At 36.7% G+C, this 26,524-nt stretch overlaps 1 protein-coding gene and 1 pseudogene across 2 annotated transcripts in view; one reads left to right on the top strand and one right to left on the bottom strand.

Moving 5' to 3' along the window:
- NUP205 (nucleoporin 205) overlaps nucleotides 1-26,524 on the bottom strand; it is an 81,432-nt gene that overhangs the window by 27,089 nt on the left and 27,819 nt on the right. Inside the window, exons 14-30 of one of the 2 annotated variants that reach the window (XM_060020959.1) lie at nucleotides 26,445-26,495; nucleotides 25,714-25,923; nucleotides 22,878-22,977; nucleotides 22,295-22,432; nucleotides 20,742-20,931; nucleotides 19,637-19,757; nucleotides 17,790-17,871; nucleotides 17,350-17,514; nucleotides 16,895-17,019; nucleotides 13,793-13,907; nucleotides 9,743-9,892; nucleotides 9,101-9,172; nucleotides 8,582-8,739; nucleotides 7,983-8,063; nucleotides 7,014-7,205; nucleotides 6,243-6,510; nucleotides 6,052-6,150 (exon numbers count right to left, since the gene is read on the bottom strand). In XM_060020959.1, coding sequence (XP_059876942.1) covers nucleotides 6,052-6,150; nucleotides 6,243-6,510; nucleotides 7,014-7,205; nucleotides 7,983-8,063; nucleotides 8,582-8,739; nucleotides 9,101-9,172; nucleotides 9,743-9,892; nucleotides 13,793-13,907; nucleotides 16,895-17,019; nucleotides 17,350-17,514; nucleotides 17,790-17,871; nucleotides 19,637-19,757; nucleotides 20,742-20,931; nucleotides 22,295-22,432; nucleotides 22,878-22,977; nucleotides 25,714-25,923; nucleotides 26,445-26,495 — 2,317 coding nt within the window. The remainder of the gene's footprint in view (nucleotides 1-6,051; nucleotides 6,151-6,242; nucleotides 6,511-7,013; nucleotides 7,206-7,982; nucleotides 8,064-8,581; nucleotides 8,740-9,100; nucleotides 9,173-9,742; nucleotides 9,893-13,792; nucleotides 13,908-16,894; nucleotides 17,020-17,349; nucleotides 17,515-17,789; nucleotides 17,872-19,636; nucleotides 19,758-20,741; nucleotides 20,932-22,294; nucleotides 22,433-22,877; nucleotides 22,978-25,713; nucleotides 25,924-26,444; nucleotides 26,496-26,524) is intronic. The other variant, XM_060020960.1, reaches the window with a different exon arrangement.
- On the top strand, nucleotides 10,072-10,759 carry LOC132430775 (ras-related C3 botulinum toxin substrate 1 pseudogene; annotated as a pseudogene).

Below are 26,524 nucleotides of genomic sequence, written 5' to 3'. Positions count from 1 at the left end.
ATCATTTCAGCCTCTATCAAATATCACTTCCTCAACTACATCCAGCTTCCCTCCTCCTCCCACCCCACACACAATATATCACAGTACTATTTTATCTTCTCCACAGTACTTATTTATCAGATTTACTCAAATTATGTTAGTTTTTAGTTTCCATGCTTGTATCTCTGTCTCCTCACATCGAATGTAAGCTTATTAACAATGGGATTCTGTCTTGTCTGCCACTGTTTCTCCAGAATTTAGCACAGTGTCTAGCACATAGTAGAAGCTCAAATATTAATTACTGATTGATTGACAGCTTAAAGGCAAGTTTAGAAACTTTGCTCCAGGGATGCCACCAGATGCTCTCAGGGTGGGGTACCATGGTGGGTGGGTTTTCAGGAACCCAGCCTGAGGAGCTATGGCATCTCCTCTTCTGTTTTACGCATAGGATTGCCACAAAATTATCTGAATAAAGGCTTTGGACAAAAGTCTGAAAGCCACTACTTTATAGGTTTAACATTTTTTAGCCATGAATTCCTTAGTTCAAACATTCTTATGTAAATGCAACCCCACCAGAAGAGTCCAGCAAAACTCTTAATTTCCTTTCTCTTCTTAACTCTTATAAAACTTGTAATTTATACTTGGGGTTGGCAAACTAAGGCTCGTGGGAAAAATGTGATCTCCCACTTGTTTTTGCAAATAAAATTTTAATGCAACATAGCATACGTCTCTGGCTTCTTTTGCACAATAATGGCAGAGTTGAGTAGTTGCAACAGAGAACATATGGCTTGCAAAGTCTGAATTAGTTATTATCTGGCCCTGTACAGAAAAAGCTTGCTGGCATCTGGTCTATATCATCCAGTTTAAGGCTTATTGTTTTATAAACACATATATTGCCATTTTTACTAGGATAAAAGATTTTATGAAAGCAAGAACCCAATTAATGTTTCCTGCTTCCTGGAACAACTAAAAATAATCAACCACCAAATGATTACTGATTTTTGTTTGTATTGTAAAAAGGGGAAATAATCTAAATGTCCAAAATGGGTAGGCTAAATAAATTATGGTATATCCATAAGTGGCAAAATCTATACAGGTATTAAAAATGTTACTTAATGAGGCAGGAAAAGCTGAGAAAATACTAAATAGAGAGAAAAGGGAAGATTTAAATCAATAAAAAAAGATGGCTGGCTATAACCAAAATGTCGTGATAGTTATCTTAGAAGGTAAAATGTGTGACTTTTCCTTTTGTTTATTAGTGTGTTCTAAATTTCCTATAATCAATATTTATTTTTAAATAAAAAAATAAAAGCTAAAAGATTTTTTTTTTTTTTTTTCAGTATGCGGGCCTCTCACTGTTGTGACCTCTCCCGTTGCGGAGCACAGGCTCTGGACGCGCAGGCTCAGCGGCCATGGCTCATGGGCCTAGCCGCTCCGTGGCATGTGAGATCTTCCCGGACCGGGGCACAAACCCGTGTCCCCTGCATTGGCAGGCGGACTCTCAACCACTGTGCCACCAGCGAAGCCCTAAAAGATATTTTTAAAATATCTGATTATGAATTTTTAGTCAGGTTCTAAGGTTCTAGGACCTGACTCAGGTTGTAAAAAAAATAAAAGGAGTGGTGAGAAATGTACATCTAAATTCACATCAAGCATAAAGCCTGCACCCACTACACACATATATATAGCCTCAGCTGGTATTTTAATTTTTTTTTTATTTTTATTTTTTGGCCACACTACGCAGCATGCAGGATCTTAGTTCCCCGACCAGGGATGGAACCCACGCCCTCAGCAGTGAAAGTGCGGCGTCCTAACCACTGGACTGCCAAGGAATTCCTGTAGCTGATACTGTATTTTTTTTTTTTTTTTTTTTTGCGGTATGCGGGCCTCTCACTGTTGTGGCCTCTCCCGTTGCGGAGCACAGGCTCCGGACGCGCAGGCTCCGGACGCACAGGCTCAGCAGCCACGGCTCACGGGCCCAGCCACTCCGCGGCATGTGGTATCTTCCCGGACCGGGGCACGAACCCATGTCCCCTGCATCGGCAGGCGGACTCTCAACCACTGTGCCACCTGGGAAGCCCCTGGTACTGTATTTTTAAGTCACTTATTGGAGTCAGATTCACAAGAACGGAGTTAACAACAGGCAAGATGCTCTATGAAATCCTTTTAGTCCCACTACTTTATGACTAAAATCAGAGGTGTACTTGTACTATAATTCTAGATCATACTAACACCTAGACCATAAAAACTGAAAATCTCATGATAGGATCCTAAAAAATTTAATAATGGCAAGAGATTATCTTTTCTAATCTCTTTTAAAAAGATGATTGGATATTATGGTTTCATAAACAAAGAACAACAGGAATATTCTTGATCAAAAGTCGCAATAGCCCAGAAGAATTATGAGCAGAGCAGAAAATTCTTCATTCTTATTATAATTCCTAATTCTTATTTATAAATAAAAGATACTACTGAGTACCATTAACTTGTCAAACTTAAAAAGAAAAGCCAGTTTAGAAGAAAATAGAACATATGAGAAAAACTTATAATAAAAGTACTTAAAATTACAATTTAAAAAATTTTTAAATTAAAAATTCTAACTGACATCTTCCATACAGCTATATCAATCAACTATAAATTAAAGGTGAATGATAAGCTCCTAGAAAATAGAAAGTTAAAAATGAATCTGTTTTAAAAGCAATATAATACATTTTACTGAAATTACAACAAAACATTCAAACAGGGCTAATGTCACAGAAATAAAATTAAGGAGGATGCACTATATCCTCTACACTGAGGTGTTAGCATAACTTTATAGGTTGGCTTTATAAACTTTTATTGAAAACATTAATCTGATTAAAAATATGCTGAAAAGTATATATCTTTGTCATTATCAATCTGTTTTTAAATGTGAAATATTTTTATAATACTAGAGCTTAAGGAACAGAACAATAGAGAAATTAAGAACATAATAATTGGGGTTCATATTAAACATTTAGGCTCTGGTCAAATTATCCACTTTTTCTTTCTAGTGGTCACTGGTAGAAAAGAGAGAGAATAAAAAGGTGAAAAAAATACAAAGAGAGATATTTGTGATGTCAATGGCTGTCAACTAAGCCCCAGGAATTACATATGCAAAAACAATGTCAGATTTGAACTACACTGTTCTTAATTAAGGAAACATATAAGATCCTCCAAATAATTTTATCAAAAAAAATATTGCGTTGGCCAAAAGGTTCATTTGGGTTTTTTCATATCATCTTACAGAAAAACCCAAATGAACTTTTGGGCCAACCCAATATATGCTTTGGTTCCTCCCCAGATCTACTGCATTGCCAGCTCAAAGTGATAGGATCCACCCATATGGGTTTTCAGAAAATTAACTATATGCTTAAGAGACGTCTGAATTTCCTTTTCCCTAAACTGCTCATATCCTTTGCCCATTTTTCTGTTGGGTTATTGATTTGTAGATGCTCTTTATTTATTAGAAATTAGTCATTTGTGATACGAGCTACAAATACATTGCTGATACTGAATTCTAATTCTCAGATCTGTCAAAAAGAAGCAAGTCACTTAGCCTCTCTAAGTCAGATTCCTTTTATACCAAACAGGGAAAATGGCTGCCCAGTATTCAGTACATATGTTTATGTAAAAATAAAGAAAAAGTGGTATGAAAAAATAAGTATATAAACATTAAAAATTCAGTTTTTGTTTTAAAACAACAGAAAATAGGTACACTAGCACAGAAGTATGTGCTCAATGAATATTTATTAAATATAGTATTTCTAATTTGAAAATTAAAAACACTAGTATCTAGGGAATAAAGTACTTTGCTATCTATCTAAAACAAGTCAAAATAAGCAGTAATTATGACTAAGAAAAAAAAGGTACTTAAGGGATAAAATTGCTCTAAAAATAGATCATTTGAAAATTAAAAACAAAGGAGAGGGACTTCCCTGGTGGCACAGTGGTTAAGACTCCACGCTCCTGGTGCAGGGGGCCCGGGTTCGATCTCTGGTCAGGGAACCAGATCCCACATGCATGCCACAACTAAGGAGCTGGCGAGCCACAACTAAGACCCGGAACAACCAAAATAAGAAAAATAAAAATAAATAATAATAATAATAAAAAGATAACAGATTTTTTTTTTAAAAAAGGAGAATCTTCTTTTATGGTCACACTGCTTTTACCACATCTTGATAATGACTTCTTATAAAGCACGTTGTAGAGCTCCACCTAGTGGTTAAGTGGTGATTTTTGCCAATTCAACTAAATACAACGTTAAAAACTTTTTTTAGTCAAGAGGAAAATGGGGGAGGTGTATTGGCGGATTATCTCTCTTAAAAAAAGCTCCTATTTCTTTAAAAAGTTTCTCTGAACTATTATTTTTTGTTGTTGTTGTTGTTGTTGTTTTCGTTGCGGAGCACAGGCTCCGGACGCGCAGGCTCAGCGGCCATGGTTCACGGGCCCAGCTGCTCCGCGGCATGTGGGATCTTCCCAGACCGGGGCACAAACCTGTGTCCCCTGCATCCGCAGGCGGACTCTCAACCACTGCGCCACCAGGGAAGCCCTGAACTATTATTTTTAACGACCTTAAAAATATTTTTGTGTATTATTTATGCTGGTAGGAAATTCCTATAAATACATCATTTGGCTATTATTACATTCTAAGAGAGATATTATACAAAAATATATAGCCAGTAATGAATAATATGAGATAATCTAAGTCTTACACACAGAGTGGTTTTTAAGAATCTGTGTTCAGGACTTCCCTGGTGGCGCAGTGGTTAAGAATCTGCCTGCCAATGCAGGGGACACGGGTTCGAGCCCTGGTCCGGGAAGATACCACATGCCATGGAACAACTAAACCTGTGCACCACAACTACTGAGCCTGTGCTCTAGAGCCCGCGTGCCACAACTACTGAAGCCCGCGTGCCTAGAGCCCGTGCTCCGCAACAAGAGAAGCCACCGCAATGAGAAGCCCACGCACCGCGAAAAAGAATAGCCCCCTGCTTGCCACAACTAGAGAAAGCCCACGCGCAGCAACAAAGACCCAACGCAGCCAAAAACAGATAAATAAATTTATAAAAAAAACAAAATAACAATACTCATTAAGGTTCTCAGAAAGCACAAGGAGCCCATTATGAGAAGGTACTTATGACAAGTTCTTAAATAGCAGAGTAACTCTGGCAAAGAGTATTATACGCTGGTCTCCTGAATAGTTAAAAACATTTTTCACATTTGGCAATGAAAGAATCCATATTATTAACTCTTATTTAAAAATGCTAACTATATGGGAATTCTTTGGCGGTCCAGTAGTTAGGACTCCGTGCTGTCCCTGCCAAGGGCCTGGGTTCAGTCCCTGGTTGGGGAACTAAGATCCCAAAAGCTGAGCGGTGCAGCCAAAAAAAGATAACTATAGTTTACAAAGTTGATTTATCATTGTTTTAAATACACACATCTTTGACCAAGAAATTCTACTCCTTGGAATTTATCCAAGAAAAACTTCACATTAGTACAAAAAGACATATGTATACTACTGATGAGAATTTAAGCTGGTAGAAGGCCATTTGGTAGAATCTATTAAAATAAAAATGTGCACCCTCTTTCACATGGAAATTCCACCATGAAGTATCCTTCTTGAGAAATATATAGGCATATAAAAGAATATTTGATGCAGCTTTTTTGTGATAGTAAAAAATTAGAAACAATTTAAACACTTATGAATAAGGCAAATGGTTAAACAAATGGTACTTCTATACTACGGAAAAACAAAGCTATTTTAAAAGATATGTACTGTATGTATTGTTCAGTGGGACCAGAGGTGAGTGGGAGTTACAAAAATATATAAGCTAAAGTAGTATTTGAGGGTCTGTACTTACATTACTTTTGCACTATTGTCACAATTTTAGAAAACTAAACATTCTTCCTTGACTTTAGAGCAAGCACTTTGATTCCATAAAGACTCATTTATTATAGCTTCGCTGAGCCAAAAGATGAAAAGGTGATTTTTTTTTTAAAATTTAAAGTAACCAATCTCTAAACACAGAAAAGACAGAAATCTAATTCTACCTGCTTCTAAGGTGTCTGGTTCATCCGGTCTCTGGGCAATCTGTAAGTAATAAAGCAGAGAGCCATACAGGTGTGTCCTCACTCGCTGGAATCCGCCACCTAGGAAAATATGGTAGCGTAAAAACCTTTTTTCAAATTAAGTTAAAACAAATACAGAAGTTGTAAGTTATAGAAAATTTAGATGAAAAAACCTGTCTTCAAAATGAAGTCTAACAGTTTCTTCAATATGATATGAAGTGAAGAATCTCCAATAGAAGCGAACCCCACCACTGCATTCTCTGCAGGCGGAGGTGAGGTGAAAGAGTTATCAAGCACAAAAGCATAATGAGCCTCTCCGGGTCCCAAGACTACTGGTTGCTTCTGTTCTGTGCGAACGGCTTGGCTTAGGTGAGCGGTCAGGGTGAACACAGCACCTGCTACCACTGGCATTAACTCCTGTGCTGCTTCATCATCCAGTATCTTAAAGCAGAAAGACAAATCAGAGTGAGTACCCTGCTTTCAGCTACAGTCATTAACATGTCTTATACATTTAGCTTTTCAATTACCATAAGAATATAAGAATGGAATTGTATTGTTCAAAGACAGTAGAAGCTAATACACAAAAAGAAATTTAAATAGAATGCAGGGTAACATGTTCTTAACAAGAAGGGAGCCCTATCAGAATTCCCTAGAGGTTTTTCATGGAAATTAACATAATGCCCTCACCACTAGAGTCTCCCATTCAGTAGGTCTAGGGTAAGATGTGTCATGTAGATTTTTAAAAAGCTTCCTAGAAAATTCTGTTACACACTCTGGTTGAGAACCATTACTGTACAGAGTTAATACCTTTCTCAAGAAAAGTCTTAACACTGGCATTGCACAACTCTGTTTACTCCAAATGGGAAAAAAGGAGTGGCAAACTATATGTTTAAATGATATAAATATTCGTTTGGCAGTATAAAGTAACTTATGAAGCATGTCACCTTATCATGCACATCTTGTAAAATATCACGAATAATCAGCTGTCGATCCTCTGCCTGAATGAGGTCCTGAGGGCAAGCTGTCAGTATAATTTCTACCAGCTGCCTCCATGACTCCAGAGCATGCCGTTTTGCATGAAGACACTGCAACAATTTGTTTCTTCCTACCACGTACTGAAGTATAGTGCTGATTTCCTAAAGCCGCAGAAATTGAATTGCAAGGTTAACACACAGGCAAATAACGTCTTTTAACCAACAGGTTCCTATTTTTAACACTGTCAGCTAATCCGAAAACATTTATAGAATACTCTGGAAACCTTCCACATGCTTGCAAGTCAGCAGATAACTTTTCACATTATACTGGTAGCCAGAGCTATGAAAAATAATAAATAAGGCTGTGTGTGTGTGTGCACGCACGTGCGCATGTGTAAGGCAGAGGGCAGAGGTGATATGCGTGGAAATGAGTTTTTAACCCCATCTTCTTTTTTCTTGCAACTGTCTAGTTATACTTACTCTGGAACACTAGAGTTCCCTAAAACCCAAGTTCAATGGCATGTTTCCTTGATGTGTCTTTTATTTCTTTGCCTCTTGCTTTGACCTCACCAACTGTGTTTCCATGAATGTGGTTCTTCCCACCTGCTCTCTGACCCGTATCTCCCCATTTGTGGTGACAAATGACTCCTTCCTCGCTGATAGGGAGCAAGTGAACTCTATTACACAATATGAAAAGGTTACAAAATCCTCAACTAACTTAGCAGAAAAGATGTTATTTCTTCTGGCATCCAGACACTAACTTCAGTTCAGCTTTTAACAGTCACAAAGTCAAAAGTGAAAGATACAATTAAAATTTAACTTCTAAGTAGTTTACTAATAATGAACTAGAAGTCAATTCACTGTTTTGTCTTCTAACTGGCAATTTAAGTAGTTAAGCAGTTAAAAGGGTAAAACTAACATATATTCAACAGGGCTTACCTCCATTAGTAGAGGTCTCTGTCCTATGGCTGCCATACCCTGAAGGGCATTTACTTCGGCTACAAGAACTCTATGAAGAAGCTATATAATTGAGAAATGAGAGAAAAATAAGACCATTTCAGACACTGGTAGAACAATAACCTAGCAATTACTCTAAACTGCCCTGGACGGAAAAGTTTCAGATACCTTTATATATAATCTAATAGTGGCACTGTCCAAGTTTCTGTCAAAAACAGTATATCCCTCACATGCCAGAGAGTGATACCAAAGAGCGTCTATGGCAGGAAAGTTAGTGGAACTGCACGGGATAGCTTCTTTCTACTAGTGAGGTGATTACCATTTACCTGGTAGAGAGTTAAATGGGTAAAACCACTCCATTGTGATAGCTGGGTAGCATGAATACTAAGAGGTAGGTGATAGGGAACCTTTTATAGAGGCAAAATTAGTGTGGCCTATTCAGTTTTCTTTCCTGACTGTTTGAAAAGTGAAAACCAGTCCAATAAACCAATATCTCTATTAGAAAATAAAAAGTTATTTTTTCCTTAACGACTCAAAGTCTGAACCACTTGATACTGCACATGCTCTAAAGCAACGCTCACCTTGACATTGCAGACTGTCTGTCCCCGTAAATTCTTGTGTTCACAGTTAGCAATAACTTGTTCAATCTGGGCCCGATCAAAGAAATCCAATTGCAAAGGCTCGGGGATCTCCTGACTGAAGTCAATGGAGTCGAGAATACTGAGAATTTTTCGACGTACTAGAAATAATAAAAAGTAGTTCTATTTCACTTGGGACACTGAAGAGAAGAGCTAACCACCGTACTCAGCTCACCCTCTAAGGCAGCACTATGTTCAGAAAGGACATCAGTCTGGAAATTGAAGACTGTGTTGAAATCTAAATTGGATTTTATTTCTAATACATTCATTCGCAAAAATATTGTTTTCCCATACTATCATCTTAGTTATAAAAAAAATTTTTTTTGATGAGAAACAATCCCTTATATAGCTTTTCTACATCAGTTCAGAATTTGCAGATACAGGCATTAATTACCTCTTGAGATTTTATGCAATTTAATATATACGTATCTACAAATTTATTACAAATTCAAAGGGCTTTACCTTTTGTAGTAGTATCAAAGTGCAGGAACCCAGAGACAGACCTATTTTCATCTTCTATTCCTCCTTCCCCATCTGTTGGAGCATCAGTAATAAAAATCAGAAAAAGAACAACACACTCATAAAATTTATTTGGAAATAACAAACACAAGGTATTTTATTTCTAAGTCACTGTTTCTAGGTCAAAGAGCCCCTTGCAAACGGATAATTAAAATGCAAAGATGATGAGGACTTATCAACAACATTCATCTAATTCTTTCCGTCTCTATGGGATCCACTTCACAATTGTACAGAGCATAATCAGAACTCCAAGAGAGGCAGGACCCAACCATGCCAGTGAGATGATTAGAAAAGCTTATGCTTAATTTGCATGTAAAATACGTATTAGAATATCTTGGGTCATGCTGGCTCAGTGTGACAAACTCCACTGTGTATCTGTGTCTATGAATACAGCAAAATGTGAATGCTCCAAACAACAATAAAATTGCAATTATGGGTGATTTTGTGTTTTAAGGAAAAGAATTCTAAAGGCAGAAAGAACTTGTTTGGCCTACAATCACATACTAACCATAAGATTCAGATTTGTGCTTGCATTCACACAGACCAGTCAGCAGCATAACAATACAAATGCCAACACATGTTCACCTGAGTATGGTTTCACTGGCATGTCATCCAGTAGGAGGTGAAGGAGCCTCTGGGTGTGTGACCGTTGGCGATTCAGAGAAGTCACCCTTAGTTCTATCGAGGCAGTCTTCATCAGCCATGACATTTGGTTCAGCATAGATATTTCATATTCTGGAATTGAAATATGAATGTTTAGTTTCCCAGTATAATAACACAAGATCAGAACAGACCTAAAATCCATAACTCACCAGATATTTTCCCATGTAACATAGTCAATATTTTATGAAAATTGGCACCATAATAATTTATCGCTCTAGAAGATTAAAAAAGAAAATAAACAGATGCCAAGGGAGAAAAAATAAACTAGTATATGTGTATGAAAGTTGAGCAAAAGCAACTGAAGAACAAAAGAGAATCAAGTTTCTGTCAACAGAATAATTTCACACAGACGTAGAGGATTCTGAGTCTACCATACCAGATGCAGGCCATCAAGTGTGTGGTGGCGGGAGACGGCGTAGCAGGTAAAGCTTGCCTCCTCATCAGTTACACGACCAATGCCTTTCCTGGAGAGTATACCCCACTGTCTTTGACAACTATTCTGCCAATGTTATGGCGGATGGAAAACTGGTGAATCTGGGCTTGTGGGATACAGGTGGACAAGATGACTATGACCTATTACATCCCCTATCCTATCCGCAAACGGATTCTTAATTTGCTTTTCTCTTGTGAGTCCTGAAAATGTTCATGCAAAGTGGTACCCTGAAGTGTGACACCACTGTCCCAACACTCCTATCATCCTGGTGGGGACGAAACTTGGATCTGAGGGATGAGAAAGACACGATTGAGAAACTGAAGGAGAAGAAGCTGACACCCATCACCTACCCATAGGCCCTGGCCATGGCCAAGGAGATCGGTGGCATCAAATGCCGCTCGGCGCTCACGCAGCGAGGCCTCAAGACAGTTTTTGATGAAGCTATTTGGGCAGTTCTCCGCCCACCTCCCGTCAAGCAGAGAAAGAGAAAATGCCCGCTGTTGTGAATGTCTGGGCCCCTCCTGCCTGTCCCGTCTTCCCAGGACACTTTGTACGCTTTGCTCAAACAGTGGAGACTTTGCACTCAATGCCAAGTTTTTGTTACAGATTAGTTTTTCCATAAAACCATTCTGAACCAATCAGTAATTTCCAGGTTTTGTTTGTTTAAAGTACTTTCACATTCTATTAAAGTTTAGCCCTAAAATGACAAGCTTCCTTAAAGCCTTATTTTTCAAAGCCCCTGTTCTTGCTCAGATTAAGAGTTGCCAAAATACCTTGTGAACTAAGTTGCACTGCTGGGCTAAGAACACTAACCACTAAACTGTTTAAAGACTTTTGTTTGGAAGAGACTGTAGCTTCTGAGGCAGGAGATGCAGACGCTCGCTAATGAGTTTCAGACGTGAAGAGCAGTACGGCCTCCTTCCTGAAACGCTGTCATTTAATGCATCCTGATTTACCAGCCCGTGTTCACTACCTAACATGTACTTTACATCATAATGAATGAATGTAACAGCTCAGCTCTTTGGATCAATCTTTTTGATTTCATAGTGAGATTTTTTTTTAACAAATTAGTGTATTAGCTTTTGTGAGATTTTGAACAGAGCTCTTACTGCCGTGCTCCCTCCAATGAAGCATTCTGCTCTGGCCGTGGGTGCACTGGGTGGAACACTTGTGATCAGATGAAGACAGTATTTTAACAAAATATGGAAATTTCCACTACATTGTATACGTAATAATTAAACTATGAAAAGTGTCACAGGTAAAAGTTTTAAAAGGTTAATTTCTGTCAAATGCAGTAGATGATGAAGAAAGGTCAGTATTATCAGTAAGTGTTTTCTTAAGCTTTTCCTTTTCTTTAAACCTGCCTATCCCTCCTGAAATTGGGCATTTAATGCATCTTTGATCTGGTCATTCTCATAGTTGCAAACTTAGTATAAGTGCTTTTCTTATAGAACCCCCCCCTTTTTTTTTTTACAAATTTATTTATTTTATTTATTTATTTTTGGCTGCATTGGGTCTTCATTGCTGCTCGCAGTCTTTCTATAGTTGCAGCGAGCGGGAACTACTCTTTGTTGCGGTGCGTGGGCTTCTCCCATTGTGGAGCACGGGCTCTAGGCACGCGGGCCCAGCAGTTGTGGCTTGTGGGCTCTAGAGTGCAGGCTCAGTAGTCATGGCGCACAGGCTTAGTTGTTCTGTGGCATGTGGGATCTTCCCAGACCAGGGCTTGAACCCGTGTCCCCTGTATTGGCAGGTGGACTCTTAACCACCACGCCACCAGGGAAGCCCCTAGAACCCCTTATTAACGAGCAATATGCCTCCTTGTATTATAAAATCTTTCTGAATATGAATTAGAAAAAATTTTTTGTAGATTAGTAAAAGTGCATTCCTGTTTTCATGTTACTTTATTCAAAGCCAGTAAGTGCTTTCCTTGGTCTTCTAGTAACTAGGTATAAAAATCATGCACTGCAGCTTTACAGTTTTTAAAATACTTTAGATATTCTTAAACTGTAAACCTTGCCAGATCACCGACACTGCACCTGGACTAATAACACTGATCTCCCACCGCTTGCCTCACTGAGTGCACACACACTTCCTGTCTTTGCCCGAACGATGTTCCTTGGGGTCTGTGAGGCTATGTAAACCCTGTGCTCGTGCTAACGAAGTTCTGCACAACTTACCCACTGGCAAGAATATGAGCTTGGACCTTTCAACCACTAGAACAAAATCGTTTAAGCTGACAGTTGCAGAATGGTGGAGTGTTTTTACATTGATCTTTTGCTAATGCAATTAGCAGTATGTTTTGCATGTATGACTTAATAAATCCTTGAATCATGAAAATAAAAAAGAAAACTCAAGTAATTCGCAAATATTTAACTTGTTAAAAAAAACACTATCATAAAATTTGATTCTTATTTCAGAAACAAATACATTTTTAAAAACTAAAATAAATCTAAATTGCATAATTTTATGATGTCTTGAGATTATGAAGGACATTTGGTCTAATATATAATTAGGACTGGGAATCCCTTATACAATATAAGTTTTTGAATCCAATATTATTTCAATATGCCTGGCTTTGAAGTCCTAAATTATGACAGTTTTATAAATATAAAATTCACCAAACACTACTACTACTGCTAGTAATAATGATTACAAGCAAAGCTAGATCAATTTTTAAAAAGTAGAAAGCATAACAGGCAAGATATTAACTGTTTTTTTCTAATTAGGTATTAAAAAGGGTTTCTTAAAAACCTTATAAACAAAATCTTAGGGCTAAAAATAAAATACACTTATTATGAAAATGAAGTGAAAATTTTCTACCACTAGGTAATTCCCAACAGTCTCTCACACCATACTCTAAAAAGTAAATAGAAGCTGATAACTACTAGTAATGGAAATTTATTATGAAATTTGTGAGCCTAGATTTCCTAAAACATAAAGATAATACAAAATAAACTTTAAAAAAACTCAATAAAACCACTACTGTCTGGATATAATATGAACTCAGAAAACTTATAACTTGATCAAAAAGAAAATTATATAAAATAGAATCCTATAAAACATAGGTAGCCTGGGGTAACTGTGTTGATCAGGCCAATAATCTAAAGTTATAGTTTCCATCGTAATTAGTTTTCTATTTTTCATTTCAAGACCTGAATTCGTTTCAATATATACACAAGAAACAAAAGTAAAACAGATTTTTATGAAACAATTTCACTCAAAATATCTAAATTTCCAGAATCTTCTTATATATTTTCTTATCCCTTCAACACAATTTAAAATTTTTATTTGTTAGTAAAAGGATCAAATTCCATCCTTAACAGGCTATTTTAAAATAATTTTATGCTGGCAGTTAAAACATCAGGTTTCTCAAGAACAAATTACAAAAGCAACCCAAAGGAACACAGAAGCAAAGTAATAAAATGAGAACAGAATTCCACAAATTCTAAAACCGCTACCCCCAACTGTTATGAAATTAAAAATCACTCAACACATACTTTACAGATTTGTTTTAATAATAAGGGAAAATAATGTCCTACCTTTGTTAGAAAATGGTAAATGTTGCAACTGAGAAAATAAGAAGTCCTGGCTGGTTCTCAAGTATCTCATAGTAGGACCAGATGTATCAGAGCATGCACATAACTGATATATCACCTAAAGAATTACAGTAAAATAAGAAAACTGCCAAATCAGCTTTTTTATATTATACATTTTAAGAAAAAAGGCAAACTTAAATCTACTAAGTGGAAACTAAGACCCATTAGCAACTAAAGCAAAATGGATAACACATGTACAAATAAAATAAAAGCTCAGAGTTACAACCAGTTCTTGGCACACTAACTCAAAATATACCGGAATACAATTGGAGAATGCTGACAACAGTATTATGGGACTAATCTTGAAATCACCCTAAATGTATTAATATTGAGTTGGCCAAAAAGTTTGTTTGGGTTTTTCTGTAAGATGTTATGAAAAACCCAAACAACATTTTTGGCCAACTCCAATATATATACATGTAGTTAATTAACAGTTTTAGTATTTTAACTATTACTAGTAGCAAATTACTCAGAAGTAACTTCTAAAAACCAAAGTTATGTATTAATCAGTTGATAAAAACTTTGGGATCAGAGAATCCCTTGCAGGCATCTAACTCTATGTATTCCCAAAGAGCAATGGTTCAGTATTCACCAATTCAGTGTTCGCTGTGACTATACAACTAGTAACGACAACGGACTGTAAATTCAATTTGTGTCTAGAAATACAGTCTTAAGAAAAATATAAAATAACAAAAGGTAACTAAAGATGTTGAGTAAAGCAAAGTAAAAAGACTAGAAACAACCTAATGTAATTTATACTGTAACAGCATAGAAAGTTTACGGGGGGGGGTGGGGGGGACACAAAACTGTATGTCTACTGAACATACCTAAATAAATAACATGTATACCCAAGGAAAAGATAAGAAGGGAACACAAGGTAAAGCTTAAGTACTTGCAGATGTATGCTTGTCTTTCAAACAGCTTTGATATTGTTTTTGACACTCTATAAATACTGAACTTCTCAAAACAAAACCAAGTTATTCATATTAGATGGTAAGTTAAGAAGATTCAAGAACAGATGCTCAAATATGCTCAGATATGGGAGAGGTAATACTATTAGAGGGAGAAGGACACAACAGTGAGTTCCAAAAGCATGAAGAGCCACTTTGCAAGGGTTTGTGTGATACATTTCCTAGTTCCCAAGACCGGGTAGGAAAAATTTCCATCGTTAAAGTGAAGAGAGCAAAGGCACAAGATTCAGTGTCAACTCTTCAACCAGAAGACCTCATACTGCTGGATGATGAAAGTATCAATAAGGCCCAAATTATTTCCCTTCCATATGATCAAATTTATTTATTTTGATCAAATTTATTTTTAAACTAACAAGCTCTTCTTAGAGGTTTAATTTTTTCCTGAAGCATAGTGAAGTATAAACCTAGAGGTTGGAACTTCCCTGGTGGCGCCACAGTTAAGAATCTGCCTGCCAAAGCTGGGGACACAGGTTCGTCCCTTGGTCCAGAAGATCCCACATGCCGCAAAGCAACTAAGCCTGTGCGCCACAACTGCTGATCCTGCGCTCTAGAGCCCACGAGCCACAGCTACTGAAGCCCGCGCGCCTAGAGCCTGTGCTCCGCAACAAGAGAAGCCACCGCAATGAGAAGCCTGTGCACCGCAAGAAAGAGTAGCTCCTGCTCGCCGCAACTAGAGAAAGCCTGCGCACAGCAACGAAGACCCAACACAGCCTAAATAAATAAATAAACAAGCAAACAAACAAACAAATAAATAAACCTAGAGGTAAAGGAAGCCTCTTTCATTAAAAATGGAGCAGTGCTTCTTGTTAAAATGCAGATTCTGACTCAGCAGGTCTGGAGTGGGGCCTGAGATTCTGCGCTAACAAGCTTCCAAGAGGTGATGCTGATGATGCTGGTCCACATTTTGAGTAGCAAAGTCATAGAGCACGTGTAATAAACTGGCAGACTGCTGGTTTAGACATGTTTTGTTTGGCCAGTACAGTGTTTCGATAAGCAGAGGATCTGGCAAACCAGGGCCTGCATCCCAACAGGGTAAAAATGAGCAGGGGCTGAGTAGCAGGGCATGTGCTCTCCAGTCTGCCAGATTCTCCTCTCCCTCCCCTCCCCATCTAGTTGTCTTAAATCTGGTTTCATTCACTTACTTCACCTGCCTAACTCCTTTAGCCCAGATGATTAACCTTATCAATTGCTTCTACCTAAATATGTCAAAATCTGTAACACTGTGCTAAAATATACATCAAGTTTGTTCCCAAATTAAGGGATTCACAGGAAGACCTAGCTGTAGTACTCAGAGGTGAAGGGCTGTTTGGATAGCTAGAGGATAGAGGAAAACAGTAAAGAATTACAAAAAGAAAAACAGGAAAATAACAAAGAAAAATCTCCATGTTACTAGAAGTTAATGACGCATTTCTTATCATGAAAATGAGAATCAGGGTGTCACTTAAATTGAGAAATTAGTCGTATCTTATAAAGCCTAGTTCTTAAAATACTTATAAAATGAATAAAACAAGAAATAAACAAAAGAATAAAACACAAGTAAGACAACAGTTCTCATTACAGTTTAAACTTACATTAATTTCACTGTCTACCACCTTACATATAGCTATAGGGCAGCATAATTTACATGGTTCTTAAAAAGTACTTTCACTTACATTCTTGCATTCTCATGTAAGTCTCACAACAGCCCATTTCACAGATTTAAAAACTCAGAGAAGTTTCATGGTATGCCCAAGGTGACGTAGCTAGTTAAGGGGCAGAGATAGGAACCAGAGGTCTTCTGACTCAAATCTACTACTCTCATCACCAAAAAGAAACAACTTGAAACACAGCATCCTTGAAAAGTTCCCACATTATCTGGTCTAAATGCATCCAACTTCCCTTATTTTTCAAGTGATCAACATATAGGATCATGTAGATCTACAGGATTTTTATCCATAAATGAAAGACTGGTCAAACCGCTAAATGAAACTCATTTCAATTCAGTCATACTGTTATTCTTTCATATCTGCGATGGAATCAAGCATCTAATTAAGCTTCTTCTCCTAGGTGCTACAAAGTGCAGCCCTCTGTATACCTGGTAACACAGCTCAGCGAGTTGAGGAGATTCTCTCACTGCCACCGGGCCTGTTCTCCCTTCAGTTCCCTTCTCCAAGATGTTTAAGATGGCATGAAGGCAGGTCCGAGGGCAACCTAACACTCCTGCATAAAACCAAAAGGAAATTCAGCTTCTCTTTTCAAATTTCTGCATTAAAAACCTTAATATCGTTATAAAACTTAAATTCCATATACATATACCCTACCATAAACATCCTTTCAAATATTGATACAGAAAATGTATTAAATACTAACTTTTCAAGGCTTAGTTTGTCCACACTTGATTTAAGTCCTAAAGATTGGCCCATCACATTACCTTTCATACATTATTTATTTCTTTCAATGAATTATCCCATGAGCCTGGAATTCAATAAATGACCATTTAGCAACATAAATATGAAAAGAAATAAATGCCTATGTGTCTTATGGCTATACCTGGGTCTTGTAGGTTTGTGGTACTGACAGGTTTCTTCAATTCAAAGCCCAATAGGTAGAGAGCAAGATTTGGTGGATTGCGTTCCAGAGAGGTGATGAGAAGATTCAAGATGTGGATTCTTGTTTCATGACGGATTCCAGCTAATTTCTTTTCAAGTTCTGATCCTTAATGTGGAAATCACAAAACAATGAAAAGTTAACATATAACAAATGGAAAAATATAAAACTTGTATCCCAAACCTCCATGTTTTCTTTAGTTTTAGTTTACTTGATTAGCCATTACATTAAGTTCAGATTTAAGAGGTTTCCCAAAAGCCTTATATACTTTTATGCTAGCAAATTCTCAAATTTCTCTTACATCACCACTAGACATCCAACAGTTTTCTTTACAGTAAGCATTTACATAAAATAAAAAATATACATGTTAATCTAAGACATACCCTCTTCTAGACGTACAAATTCTTCTGTATCTTCACTATCCAAACACTCCACAAATCCAGCCATCAGCTTCTGACTTACACTCTGAAGTCATATAAAGATTTTAAAGTGACTAAATATTAGAGAAACTATGATAAATATGATATATATTTATAAACATTTTTCTATAAAGAAGAAAGGCAAATCTGCTCCAAGGAAAGTATTTAGGTTTTAGTTACATTTTTAATTAATATAAAACTGAGTTCCTTAACTGAGTGCCATTTAGCTTGCTATAGAAATAAAGAAACAAAAACTTTTAAAGTTTATTGGTTTTAAAACTTGCTTCACTAATTTTCTTTCCCAAAGAATCAAACTAGTTTTTTAAAAAAATAACATTAAATTGCTATTTCATAACTTCTTCATTATATACTCAACGCTATCAGATCTTAACTAAAATATAAAATAAAATTCTCACCTTCTCTCTTTAGAAATGTACACATACACCAGTTTTATATTTCTGGGCTGAGAGACTAGATACTACTTTACCTCCTTTAAGAACTCTAGCAGGATGCTATGGGGACTTCCCTGGTGGTTCAGTGGTAAAAAATCCGTCTTCCAATGCAGGGGACACGGGTTTGTTCCCTGGTCAGGGAACTAAGATCCCACATGCCGCAGGGAAACTAAGCCCACGCGCCTCAACTAGAGAGCCTGCATGCCACAGACTACACAGCTCACACGCTCTGGAGCCCGTGCACCACAACTAGAGAGAGAAAACCTGCACGCCACAACTAGAGAGAAGCCCGCGTGCCGAAACGAAGAGCCCGTGCGACACAACTAAGACCCAATGCAGCCAAAAAAAAATAAAAATAAACAGATACACTTAAAAAAAAAAAACAAATAAAAAACAAGAACTCTAGCAGGATGCTAAAATTGGTAATAACAATTCATACTCAAATGAATGCCAGCAAACTGAAAATCTTCATTCAACATCCCCTAATTAATTATGTGGTTTCATGAACTTCATCCAAAAAGCAGATTAGACATCTATATTTTACTATAAATAATGGTTCTCAACTTGGGCAGTACTGCCACTCCAGAAGGCACTTAGAAATATGTGGGGGCATTCTGAGTCATCACAACTAGAGATTACTACTGACAGACAGTGGCAGGGAACCAGGGATGCTAAGAGTCCTGCAATTTGAGGGACAGTTACACATAAAATGAAGATCTGTCCCACCCAGAATGCCAGAAGAGTCCCTGTTTCAAAACACGGAAAGACAATAATATTCTTCAACTAGCAAAAGCAGTGATTACCAGCATAAAATACAAAAGGCCAAATGTCTATAAAGAGAAAGAAAAACAGCAGATTCCCCAATTATAGCTATTCAGTGAATAGAAAGAGAACTATTATAAATTGGACTAAAAGAGGAAAACATCTAAAAACGTTCTCCAGTGTATCAAATGAAGTGACACAAATGTGGGTCACCAAAAAGCCATGGAAGTAGACAACTCACAACAGTGAAATCAGAATAGCAGAGGCTCACTCACCACTGAGGAAGGGTGAAACAAAGGATGCAAAAAACAAACAGAAGTTGCACTTACAAACCTAATAATCACTTTAATGTGCCTGGAGTAGCAAGAGTCTCATTAGGCCATACAGTCATATACCATAATACAGAGTATAATCACATACTATAGTGTATATAGTATCACTGGGAATGGTATTATCGTCAAACACAAATCACAGCCCAGCACATGGGTAGGCTTTCATCCATCATATACAGATATATTTACTCTCAGAATTTTTCCACATACAAGAATAAGATGTACTCAGGAAACACCAAAAAATAACAACAACAAAATCAGTTACCTGGTCATGTGTGAAATCTCCAACCAATTTTATCTGAATATTGGAATTGCAAGAGATACAGCAGAGGATCTTGGCACTTTCAAAAGCCAATTCTGGATTAGTATTGCCATGATATAGGTATCTTTAAAACAAGAGAACATTTGAGGAACTATGTGATGAAATTTTTGCTTCTTACTATTCTCGATACAGAACATTTAGGATCAGGGCTTCCCCTACTCATACAGCACTTCTGGGTAAATTAGACAAAGGTTTTCCCTTCTAACTAGATGTAACCTGTTACAGGTTGAATCATGTTTTCCCAAAATTCATATGTTGATAGTCAAACCCAGAATGACCTTATCTGGAAATAGAGTCTTTGAAGATATAATTAACCAAGCTAAGATGAGGTCATCAAGGAGAATCCTAATCCAATGACTGATAACCTTATAAAAACGGGAAATGTGGACACAGACACACACACAGGGAGAATGCCACGTAAAGGTGAAGGCAGAGATTGGGAGATGCTTCCACAAGTCATGGAACACCAAGCACTGCCAGCAAACCACCAGAAGTTCAGATTATACAATGAAAAGTTTGCTCCCCAGTCCTATCCTCCAAACATCCAATTTCCCAAGAGGAGACAAACAATATTAAGATTATGTCATTTTGTACTTAGAAATTTTTAGGACATAGAGTAAGTGAGAAAGGGACTTCCCTGGTGACGCAGTGGTTAAGACTCAGTGCTCCCAATGCAGGGGCTCTGGGTTCGATCCCTGGTCAAGGAACTAGATCCCACATGCATGCTGCAACTAAGACTTCACATGCCACAACTAAGGAGCCCATGAGCTGCAACTAAGAAGCATGCCTGCTGCAACTAAGACCCAGTGAACCAAATAAATAAAATAATTTTTTTTAAATGTACTTAAAAAAAAAGAGTAAGTTAAAAAGAAGAGAAAGATTATAAGGTTCAGAGTAATTAAAATCAGAGAAGCAAAAGAAGATAATAATAAAATGAGACAAAAAAAAATTTTAAGCGATGCATTAGGGATCTGACCAGATTTGGAAATCAAAGCTAGAATGCCATCTCATTCATTTCATCATTTCTCTACCTACAAATGCAACTTACCTGGCAATGTTCACCACATTATCAGCCTTCTTAGTTCTGGGATTGATTCCCTGCAATAGCTGTTCTAAAGGACAGACTATTAGAGCCAGCTGACTCTCTCTTAGAAGATCCATAAAGAGGTTTTCCTTTTGCAGAGTAAGATTGAGAAGTGCAAGGCAATGTTGCACTGCTTTCTCCAGGTGTTTCTTCCCTATAGAGCAAAATCAAAATTAGAAAGTTCTACATGAATCTTAGAAACTCATAATCAATTCTTAGGAAAACAAGATAAAGGACAAGTTCCAGATTCAAAAAGACCTCAAGTTTTCAAACCTTCAGCAGTAACTTTACAAGACTCCTCACCCAGACAAGTCATGGTAACTTTTGTGACTCAGATTACTTTAATGCAATGGCTTCTCAGTAATTTTTCCTGTATCCTTTCCCTGATTATTTAGAGCAATGGTTCTCGGATGGGAGTGAGCTTGGCCCCAGAGGACATATAGCAATATCTGGAGACACTTTAGGTTGTCACAACAAGGGATGTGCTGCAGGCATCTAGTGGGTAGAGGACAACAGGACAGCCTCTACATTAAAGAATTATTCTACCAAAGGTGCCAATGGTGTTGAGGCCAAGAAACTGATTTAAAATAATACATAACCATTGTGGAAAATCTGGAAAATAAAGAAGCAGAAAATATAAACAAGAGTCACCTATAATCCCACCATTCAAATTGAAAATACATGTGCTCTGGAGCCAAACTGCCTAAGTTCAAATCACAGCCCTGACCCTGAAGAAAGATGTGAAACCTCTTTATGCATCAATTTCCTTATTCATTACATGGAAATAATATCATCTACCACATAGGGCTTTTGTACAGGTTAAATGTATTAATACATGTAACGTGCTTTTAAAATTGCCAAATGCAGGGCTTCCCTGGTGGCGCAGTGGTTGAGAGCCCACCTGCTGATGCAGGGGACGCGGGTTCGTGCCAAGGTCCGGGAAGATCCCACATGCCGCGGAGCAGCTGGGCCCGTGAGCCATGGCCGCTGAGCCTGCACGTCTGGAGCCTGTGCTCCGCAACGGGAGAGGCCACAACAGTGAGAGGCCCGCGTCCGGCAAAAAAAAAAATAATTGCCAAATGCATAGTAAGCGCTCAGTAAATGATAATAACTACTAGTAATAGTAAATGAAATTTATTGAACACTATGTACCACACCCAATAGCAAGGGCTTTTACAAATACTGTGAAGAAAACAAAACAAAGATTAAAATTTAATTAATTAAATTAAAAAATTTAAAGTTAGACATGTTAAAGATGTTAAAGTGATAAGAGATAATTATGATTACCTACCAAAGATCCTGCAATAAGACAGTTATAATGAGAGTCTCTGTACTTTAGTCTGCTTTCACTTTTAATATACTTTCATTGTATGACTCACTAAAACAACACTGTAGATACAAAGAGAAAATCTTACAGTGGAAAGGAAGTTCAGAGGTCATCTACTTCAAACCTTCAGTTTACAAAAGACAAAACCAGCAAAACTGTTTTCAATATATGAAGACATTCAGGCACATACCAGGGAAAGGAGCATAGGTATCAAGCTGCTTAACGCCTTCCTCCAGTAAACTAAGAGCAAGCTCCAACATTGGTGACTCATTCAGAAGATGATACATCAGACTAAATCCTGGTGGCTTATAGGCTATAATTTCTTCTCCTAAATAGAACATAACATAGTGCAAAAGATGGTGAATTAGTATTTTTGTCACACCCTTGATTTCTATGAAATATGTGAGATTTGTAAATTAAATGGTATCTAAACAGATGAAGGCAAGTTTCAATTTAGAGACAGTGACACCAACTATATACAGAGGTAATTTCCAAAAGAGCTGATCTGCACAAAGCAGTTAGTTCACATGTTATATGTTAACTCACTAAAGAATCTGTAAGGCAATGTTCTTACTCCTCCATTCAGTGAAGTTTTACTTTATTTTATCTTGCTCAGAACAATCAAAATGACTTAAACAATGCACCAAAAAACATAAAATTATAAGTTAACTTATAACCAGAAACAATTTATAGCTTATGTATAATAATTTATAAATTATAAATAGGTTTATAAATAGCTGACACCTTGTTTGAAAGTGACAGAATTAAATTACCTTGTAGTTCCACAAACTGGTCTACAAAATCTTCAAGTTGAGGTTCATAATCTCCGAGCAATTTATAAAACACCGCCAAAACAACCTCAGCGACTTCCCACTATAGAAAAACATAAATATTTCAATAACAGTAACAGTTCAAGGTGATAACCTTGCTAAGTTTTTCATTCCTCCTACTTTTCTCTAGAAAATGAGTGAAGTCCCCTTTCTACTTTATTTATGCTAAGCAATATAGAAATCCCGGTTCATTTTGCTTTGTTTTGCTAAAGAACAATGGATTGGTTAATTTTTCAAGGTAAAACATTTGTAAAAGCATTAGTCTAAAAGAAACATTTCTATAGCAGATATTTGGGCTTTGTTAATAAATCTAAAGCACTCAGTACCTAGCCATAGTCAATTTATAATTAAGCAACACCAGATTTGAACACCTCTCCAAAGTGTCAAATATTTCAGTTTCTCTAAGAATCTCAGCTGGACAGGATCGGAGAAATCATCTCATTTAATCAACACTTATTTTGCAGGTGAAGCAAGTGAAGCTCAGAGCAGTGAATGATATCCCCAAGACCATAAAGCTTGGAAGCAAATGTGCTGGAGGTCCAGCCCTGCACTTCTAATTCCCAGACCAGTGTTCATGGCTCTAGCCAAAGTTAAGAATCAAAAAAAAAAAAAAAAAAAAGTTAAGAATCACTGGTAGGCTTCCCCCAAATGACCTCATTATCACCTCTTTGTTTAAAATGTTTTTAAAAGCTAAGTAACAACAAGGAAAAATATTTATGCCAAAGGGAAAATATATATAACTGTACAGACAATAAAATTAAACTGTTTAAAAAATCCACTGCATAGAATTTTAATGAGGCTGAGTTTGGTAACTGTACATGGTGGTTTTTTAAATATTACTTTAGTCATTATTTCCACTGCACATTGTTTTATCACGGCTGATTTTGAGAATTGGGATAATCATTTTTAAATTATTTTAAAAAAATTATTTACTTTTCTCTATTTTCCAAATTTTTCAAAATAATTTGTTTAAATGAAAAATACTTATCACCACATAATAATGGATTTTAGGATTAATAAATATACACACTGCCTCTAACACTCTGTTTATAGTTATTTATCTCAATCCAAAGCACTGTTTTTGAGAAGCTAGTGTTCTAAAATACAAAGATGTAAGTTAAACCTTAAGAAGACTTCCTAGTGAAATAAATTCACAAAATTGAGGGAAAATTTCTTAGGGTAATATGTGGGGAAATAAATGGTAGCTGGGAAGAGCAGCAGTGCTAGAAATATAGAAATGCATGGGTGAAAAACAATAAACATGGAAACAAAGTTGCTGACTAAAGCTCTAAACCCTTAGGTCATAATGACCTTTGTAAGAAAAGGCAAATAAGATATTTAAAAGAAATGCCAAAAAGTATCAGAACATTTTGTTGAAGAGATTGCAATTATCAGCATCCATTATCCATCGGAAATGACTTCTATTAATGAGGCATGGCTGCTGTTATAGTTTTCATCCAATAAGGAAACATATGTTAATAAGGTAATTCTAGGGCTTCAATAAAATGTATGCCCCTCTCAGTGTTTATTTCTACCACATGAGAAGCAAAACTTCTAAGGCAACTGACAAAAAATAAACTTGTTATTTGGGACTAAATATTAGAAACAAACTATGTCCAATGATACGGCAATGAAAAATAAACTATGCTAGATACAAGTAATGATTATGCAGTCATTAAAAAGACTGTTTTCAAAGAATCTTTAAGAGCATGAAAAAAATCCTCATAATACTATGTTTGTGGCCAAAAAGGGATACAAGCTAATGCAGCTCATTATCTCAGTTTAAGTAGATATGCATAAGAAAAAGAATAATAGTTAACCTTCCCTCGGCAACAGGATTATGGGTGATATAATTTCTTCATATATTTTTCTATATTTTCCTAATTTCCAAAATTAGCATGAACTATATTATTTTATAGTCAGTAATACAACAAATAAACCCAACAGGTTCGAAAACAGCAAACTATAAAAATAAAGCAGAAATGTCCCTACAAGATATATCCAAGGGTAGTCTGTGAACCAATAAACAGTATTATAGACTAAAGTGAATTACATCAGAACCTGGAAGGGTTTCTTACATAGCTTAGTGGTTATGAGCTTGGATCTGGAATCAGAGTCCTAGGTTCAAATCCTGGTCCTGAACCTTAACCAAGTTCCTTAACTTTGCTAAGCCTCCATCTGTAAAATGGGAATATTAATAGTACCTGCCTCACAGTAATATTAGAATTACATAAGCTGATATATACATTTAGCTCAGTTGTGAGTGTACTGCAACCAGAGCAAATATGTACATAAATGTCAGTGCTCCCTCAGCCGCTATCCACGGCAAACATACCTCATGAATCACAATATGCCTTTCCACTAAACCAGACTCCACGACCCAGAAGTGCTACTAATCATTAGAAATTAGTGCGCAAGTTTAAACTTATTTCAATCCCTAACCAAAATCATCCCAATAAAGAATAGTGTGTTTCCAACTGCCAAAGGTGTAACACTTTTGGTTCAATTTTGGTCAAAATTTGTTCAATTAAGGATCTAAATGACTATGACTTCATATTAATTAAATTACTGATCACTAAAAAGTCACTGCTTTGGTTTTAATGCCTTAATTTATTTTTTAATGCATATAAACCAATCAGACCATGGATATGTCAGTATAAGACTATGAATTTTACTAATTTTCAAAAGCTAAAATGAGCTTATAGCATCTTGTACCTCTAATAAAAGAAAAAGCAGCAATAAATGAGTAAGGAGACAAAAGTTTTTCTCTGAACATAACCTTTTCAGCTGCTCTCCGGTAAGCTCTTGTACGGAATCGGAGAAACACAGAATCTCTAAGGAACTGCAAATAAGGGTCAAAGCCGGGAGGCCGCAGTCCAGCGCCCAAATTAGAAGGAAAGGAGCTCTCCACCAGGGTACTAATTAGCTGGCAAAACGCACGAGTTAATGGGTATTCTTCACATCGGGATTCTATCTCATTTAGTTCCACCTTCCAAAGAAAAATAAAGGAAATTTGGTAACATAAAACCATCAGCTATAAAGTGCAAAGCATTTTTCAGACATTAACTCATTAATATCGGTATAATATCACACCCAAAGACCCACACAGATATTATCCTTTTTTATTTAGAGATAAAGACACAAAAGTTAAAAATGGAAACCTTAAATGTTTCTTTAAAAAAGAGGAAGGGAGCGTACAGAGAAGAAAAGAAACTAGAACAAGTAAATTCTCACTTTAGGGTTGACCCAAGTAGCCTAATTAAACTGAGTTCAAACCAAACTTTCAGTTTGGATGGCTGCCATCTAACATGCCTTTCCAACTCTGAAACCAAAAGTATTTTTATTTCTTTCATAAAAAGTTTCATCTCCATTTCAACACAAAAAACCCTCAAATGAAAATACATTAAAGTTGAAAATTACAGAACCCTAATAGGGTAAGAATATTTTTTCTTAGTCTTTTTATCATGTGAATGTATGAATATAGCATTTAAACTAAAAGGAAAGCTTTACCTCAATACCAATAGCTTGCCTCTGGCTTGGAACTCTTACGGTTTGCAGTACCTTAAAATAATAAGAATTAGATGTCAGGA

The sequence above is a fragment of the Delphinus delphis genome, chromosome 9, assembly GCF_949987515.2.
Source record: "Delphinus delphis chromosome 9, mDelDel1.2, whole genome shotgun sequence".
NCBI lineage: Eukaryota > Metazoa > Chordata > Mammalia > Artiodactyla > Delphinidae > Delphinus > Delphinus delphis.
This window is presented reverse-complemented; position numbering and strand designations above follow the sequence as displayed.